This window comes from Stigmatopora nigra, chromosome 10, assembly GCF_051989575.1.
Source record: "Stigmatopora nigra isolate UIUO_SnigA chromosome 10, RoL_Snig_1.1, whole genome shotgun sequence".
NCBI lineage: Eukaryota > Metazoa > Chordata > Actinopteri > Syngnathiformes > Syngnathidae > Stigmatopora > Stigmatopora nigra.
The window spans coordinates 5,552,772-5,559,189 of NC_135517.1; the positions used below are offsets into that span (position 1 = coordinate 5,552,772).

General features: G+C 38.2%; 1 protein-coding gene across 3 annotated transcripts in view; it reads right to left on the reverse strand.

Annotated features, from left to right (window-relative positions):
- LOC144202555 (low-density lipoprotein receptor-related protein 1-like) overlaps positions 1–5,531 on the reverse strand; it is a 72,780-nt gene extending 67,249 nt beyond the window's left edge. Inside the window, exons 1-2 of one of the 3 annotated variants that reach the window (XM_077725371.1) lie at positions 5,446–5,518; positions 4,975–5,380 (exon numbers count right to left, since the gene is read on the reverse strand). In XM_077725371.1, coding sequence (XP_077581497.1) covers positions 4,975–5,071 — 97 coding nt within the window. In that variant the 5' untranslated portion in view covers positions 5,072–5,380; positions 5,446–5,518. Of the gene's footprint in view, positions 1–4,974 lie in introns of all 3 variants that reach the window. The other 2 variants (XM_077725370.1, XM_077725372.1) reach the window with 2 other exon arrangements.
- Between the last annotated feature and the right edge of the window lie 887 nt (positions 5,532–6,418).

Consider the following 6,418-nt stretch of genomic DNA (forward strand, 5'->3'; position numbering starts at 1 on the left):
ACCCACAATTATCCACAAAGTTGGTTTAGACAAAAACCCTCAAACAACCACCATAAAACCACAGGCGTATGTATGTATGATAGTTAAAAGGTAAGAAATGTGACAATTAGGCTAACTTAAATAGGCTGCAAAAAGGGGAATATTAAAGCAAATTACATTCAATTCTTCTGCTCCCTTTTGTAAAATCCTGGCAAGCTTCAACTTGCATAGCTCACCAAAAATCTCTCGAATCTTCTTTCACCTGTGTCCCCATGCATTTTCTGCCACAACATCAATCAATCAAATTGATGTGGGCAGCAGAGCAGCAAATTTTACAATAGATGTTTTTTTTTTTATGCCCAAACGTCTATAGCTTTAAAGCTTTCTGAGAAATGTGCTTTATATCTCCTCTAACATGTTAACTACCATTGATTACTTTGTACATTAATGATCAGAGGAAAATAATGCACATAGTTACCAAGAAAAGGACTGCAGCAGGATTACAATTGAGTACTGAATTCTCGGGGCATCATGTATATCTGTACCTTACCTTTGCGTAATCCCCATTCACCATAGTACTACAAAAAGGCACTTTTTGACAGATATTTTTAATGGACTGCTGATATTCTCGAAATTTTACCATATAGTATAATAGTTTGTAAGATGAAGTAGCTAAAAACAATAAATAATCCATCCTCTTAGGTAAAAGTACACTTCCTACAACAAAACAAACACATCTATTTCTATATCCACATTGCAGGAATGTAACCTTCAAGTGGAGGCAGTGGATATGATATACCCGTAGATAAGACGTAATATTTATTTGTTCTTCCTTTCAGCTCAATATAAATAATTCCTCTACTGATCCAGTGCTGTAAAACCCTGCATACACAATATATGATTTGCAAAGGATTTATCTAACAAGATGTGTGTATCCAACAGTAGAAAGGCTACAACTACACAAGAAGCTCACAATTCGGGACATATATATATAACATGACACGATGTCAGGATTCTCTCTTGCTTTACAATGGGCAATGAAAGATGGTGCCTACAAGAGGTGTGTGTGGGTGCTACAAGAGTTATAAAAAAAAAGAAAAATGGCTCTGCTGCTGTTTCGGCTTATTTGGGTCCAGATAATAAAACAGACTTTGACAACACAGCAAAGGGCCTAGTGCGGTGTTTGCCAACCACTGTGCTGTAGCACATTGGTATGCCATGAGCGATAGTCTGGTATGACGTGGGAAATTACTTGCCAGGAAGATATACATTGGAATATCTCAAGAGATTAGTTGTAATATTACAATGTTAGCATTGAAATGTGACGAACAAGATGACCATCATGTAATATTTCAAGGTTCGAATCATAATAAGGATAAGATTAAAATCGGGAAGTTGTTAGGTTTCAAGGGCATCAAATTTTGGCAAGATAAAGTTTGTATGACCACAAAACTGCTTTTCACGTGATGTTAAGAAATTGAAATAATTTTGGGAGGAGAAAGTCATAAAATTATGCGAATAAAATCACTACTTTACTTGTTTTTACACCATGTGAACCTGTAGTTATTCAGGGGGTCAAGGGAATTTAATTTCCCAAGCTTGTGTGGGTTACAGTAGTAATTCTTATGGAACATACTTAACTGTTTTTTTGTTTGTTTATTTATTCATTTTTAAGAGATAAATCACTGTAGTTCATCTTCATTTGTAAGAAAACAGCTGTCAATTAGCTTAACAGACGCTACAGGTCCTACAAAGCACGGACAAACAGGCTCAAGGACAGCTTCTTCCCAACTGCCATCAGGTCTCTGAACCTGCAGCAACACGTGACGTGACGACTACACATATCCCTACTATGAAATTAAGTCAAGTCGAATTGAAGAAACAGGAAGGTTGTTTGGTGCAGATCTACCTTCCACAGGATGACTGAGGGAGGGTAAGTATAAAGACAGAGGTAAGTGACCCATCTTATTCTTGTTGGCATCGGTGAGGCAACTTGTAGTCGCCGGAAAATGGCGCTCAAGGCGAAGAGCTAACAAGTATGAATATGTCATAAATAAATGTCATAAATGTGTCTGGCCTGGGAAGACGAACTTGTGGAGAAGCACTATACAATTTCGTCATACGCTGCTGAGGGTATGATGACTACTAGGCTTTTTGTCAAGTCAATGATGACGACAATGCCTATGTCTGATTTTTTTTTTTTTTTTTTTTTTTTTTTTTAACATAACTCATTTTGAGCAGACCCTCCCCAAAGGAAATAACCCAAATCTAATAATGATCAGTAATCGGTTTTATTATTCAATGAAGCTCCTCAGAAAATGTAGTGCATACTTTCCCATTATGAAAATTGACTGAGTTAGCCATTCATAACATGTCCACAATGATAACAAATGGCTTGTAGGAATTCTGCACACTAATTAAGAAATCCATTTACAAAGCTTTCCATTTAGTACAACTACACTCAAACATTTTAAATGAAATGAGAATGAAATATATCAAAATGACTTATGCTATGATGCAGCATTTGACTGTGTAAAAAAATATTTACATCCATAGCACACAAGAGACATGAACCAACTCTGTGAACATTAGTTATCAACAGCTTCAACTACTATGACGAATTGAATACTATTCTTCTCATTCTGAAAGTATCGGTGTAATATTATGGCAAGATATCATTGGGCCTTGCTTGTTATTTTTTTCCTCATAATATCCACTGACCAAATTATGTACCACAGGCAATGCAAATGTATTTACTTTACATTGTCAAATTAACTATTTAACCACAGAATGAGCTCCAATAAACAGTTGAAAATGTATGTTTCCACATTCACATTCAATTTAACTGGGCAAAACCAAGCTGCCAGATAAAGAGTTTTTTTGTATTGCTTCAAGTTGTCAGCAAACTGTCAAATAGGAACTTTTTGGCCATGTCGGTGACGTTGGTCTCAAATCAGCCAAATGACATTGTCCTGAGAAAAAGTTCAACTGAGTCCATAAGGGGGTAATAATTAAGTTTCTTTCCAAGGGAAATTTTAAGTAAGAGACAACAAATGTAGAGATATTATAATACCATTGTATAAAGCCAAATAATGCAAGTACAACGTGCAGTATGTTTTGCAATGACATTGTTTTGCACAGTTAAGTAATCTGAATTCCTTCATTAGGGCCTTTTCTACTAAGCCCCCAATTAACAGAGTTTGCTGAACAATTTGAGACTGTTCACTGAGGTCTCCTCTAAGAAAGAAAAAGCAGTTTAGACCCAATTAAACCAAGGGCTTGTGGGTCTTTGGCCGTCCAGCACATGGCAAAACAACTCAGTGCAAGTCAGAGAAAAATGAAGTGACTTAATTCTCTGGATCGGATTTGTCATGTTTGAAAAAAAGTTAACGTGACAAGGTTTGGGATAGAAATAGTATTAAGTTGTTAAAGTGAAACAATGTGTCAAACACATATTTCACAATGTTATGTTGAAAATATATTTTATCTCATTTTCTGAACCGCTTTCTCGTCATTTGGGTCGCGGGGGGTGCTGGAGCCTGCTGAGCTCCGAGTATTTTAGTTCTTTTATACAAAGTATACATTGACGTAATTTTTTTCTTTAAAACTTTGATCCGAGTTACACGGAAATGTTGTTACGTCACCATCGTGGAAGCATGGAAGTTATACATAACTCAAGGTCGCCTTGAATTCAATGTGGTCTTTGAGCTTGATTTTATCAAGTGCAGTATCATCACTTCAAAGGGTTTTGGTTGAATGTTGAAGCTCTTAAAATCTATCTGATGATTTAAAACAGACGTGCCTTAAAAGTCCTCCGATATAGGATGTCAGATGGAAATTGTACATTGTTTTAAAAGAGGTCTGTATGCATTAAATAGTTGTCTGAAATGGTAAGAGATTTTTTTCAAATAACAAATTTCCATTTTTCAACATCAATATCAGCCCTTTCTTTCCTTTACCATCAAACCGAGGTGTGCGTGAGTAGAATTGCAAGCTTTTAATGTTTTCCATAAGTTGTTCCAGACCGTGAAGGTGTGCAAGGTCAGTTGCGGAAATAAGGGAGGGTCTTATTTCACCTAGTAGATGACTTTTCTGTAGTTATCTACTAGCTAAAACAACACATGGGAAGACCATTTTATGATCCTAATCCCAAATAAAAACAAATTCTTTCTGTCAAATGTTAATTTCTCGAAAAGAAAAAAAATGCCAATAACACATTCATATTTTTAAAGTTGTTATTACTTGAGAATCAAAAGTATTGTAACAGGATTGACAAGGATGAATTCATTTTGATAATATTTCACAGTATTTTCAACTGTGGAGCCCTGATGCAGCTTCAATGCAAATTTTAAACTTGGAAACAATTTTATTGCCTCAAAAAAAGAGCAGATGGAAGCGATTTGTGATGTAAGAACAAAACAAGTTTGCAATGTGTTTATGACATTTACGGGAGAAAAATCTCTAGTTTGATAAACCAACCTACCTTTCGTTTGTTACTCAAGGACAAAAAAAAAGTATGATATATTGTTTCCCATGGAAAAAAACAGAGTTCAGTATTTCACCAAATATAATTGGCACTTTTTTTTAAAGTGGCTGACAATTGCTGGGCCCCCAAAGTATAGTTGCAGACCCCTAGAATATGATATGTGCCTACAGTTTTGGGGGGCCAAAAAGCTTGATACAATTGATTTAAAGCATGCCATCACCATTGCCATTAACTGTGTATTAACATGTATAGTGCATCACCTAAAAATTAAAACAAAATAGAACGCTCCTGGGCCTGTACCATCATTTTCTCAATGAAAGTCAATGTGTATGTGTCCAATCTTGCAGAGGAAAGGCTGAGTGTGGCACTGCAATATTCCCATGTGGCCCAAACAAAAGATCCATTTAAATTGTTGCATTAACCTCGTGCAATTCGTTGCACTCACAAAGTTAAAACATCAACAATAACAACAACACAGCGGGTGATGAATGCATAACAAGAACACTTACCATCAACAGCCCTGGATGGTGAGTCGACTTCCAAGCTGTGCAACATTCCTAAGACCAACAGCCCTGCTGCCAGCACGTTGGCCACGGTGCGCAACATTTTTGGGGGGTCTATATGAAGGGAATTTTAGTCATCAATCGCCTTTTGGAGCTGTCAAACTGCAAGGGTGCAGACAGGCGGTGAAGATGCTCTTCACCGGCTATGCAACGCCACCGCGTGCAAAAACAGCGCACGAGTGAGTGAGTGTCAAGGCTGGAAGGCTTCTTCTCCCAGCCAGCCCGGGGCTGCCTCGGGGCTCCCCGGATGCATGGACAACCCGGCGACCCTTACGAAGGCTAGCCGGCTCAGCTAGCCTGGCTTGTGCGCTGGATCTGGAAGCACTCAGCGTGCAACCCGTCCGGGGTGCTTCTGATTCAAGCGGAGGAGAAGAGTTGAGTGCGTCAAGAAGCTGGTGGGGGATCGAGCTCACTCACCCGATCGTCGCTGCCGCCGCTGCTGGCCACAGATTGACGAGCTGAAAGCTCCGAGCGCCGTCAGCGTCAGCCAACGTTGTGAAGAGTGACGTCGACCAGCCCTCCTCCTCCTCCTCCTCCTCCTGCTTCTCCTCCTCCTCCTCCTCCTCCTCCTCCTCCTTCACCACCACCTCCCACCACTCTCCATCCTCCTCCTCCGAAAGCAATTTACACCTCCACTGTGTCAAATGAACCTCTTCTAGGAGCATTTGTTCCAGTTGCACGCATGTTTTTGTTCAGATTGCAAAATAATGATGTTGCCAGAAGGTTTTTTTTGACAGGAATTTATTGAGAAAAAGTGAAAGTCGTTTCATGGGATTGTATTGTATTTAAGATGTTCAACCCTCTGTTGATAGAGTTTAATGTGAGCTATATCATTATATTATTGCTAAACTTTGTCAATGGCATGCAAAAAAAGACAGATCGTGGAAAGTTAACTCCTTGGAAAGTTGATCTTGAACAAAAAAAGTTTGAACACACCTGCTGTAAGTCATGTCATGTGATGCATTTCCACAAATGTGGTATGCAAGAAGTACAATCAGAGGATTGCAGTCAGGTGCTTCTCGTTTCAGCACAACATCATTTTTCTCAGAAACTACTTCATGTTAAACGACATTTCTTTGTTTGTTTACACTCATCAGGTCCAAATTAGCCTAAATATCAAATACAAAATAAAAATGCATGCTTTGCAAGAGTCTGGGGGATGATAATAGTAAGATTATTGAAATAAATAATATTACAACAATAAAAACGTTTGCATTGCTTTCTTTCCATTACAGGAGCTCTATAAGTCCATTTATTGAAGTTATTTGGTAACTCTTGATGAGAGAGCATCAAAGTGTTAAGGTAAATATCACATTCTAATGTAAACACACGCACAGTGCTTATTTTTGTTACACGTGGACACGCAAATACGCACAATGTGCGATAAACG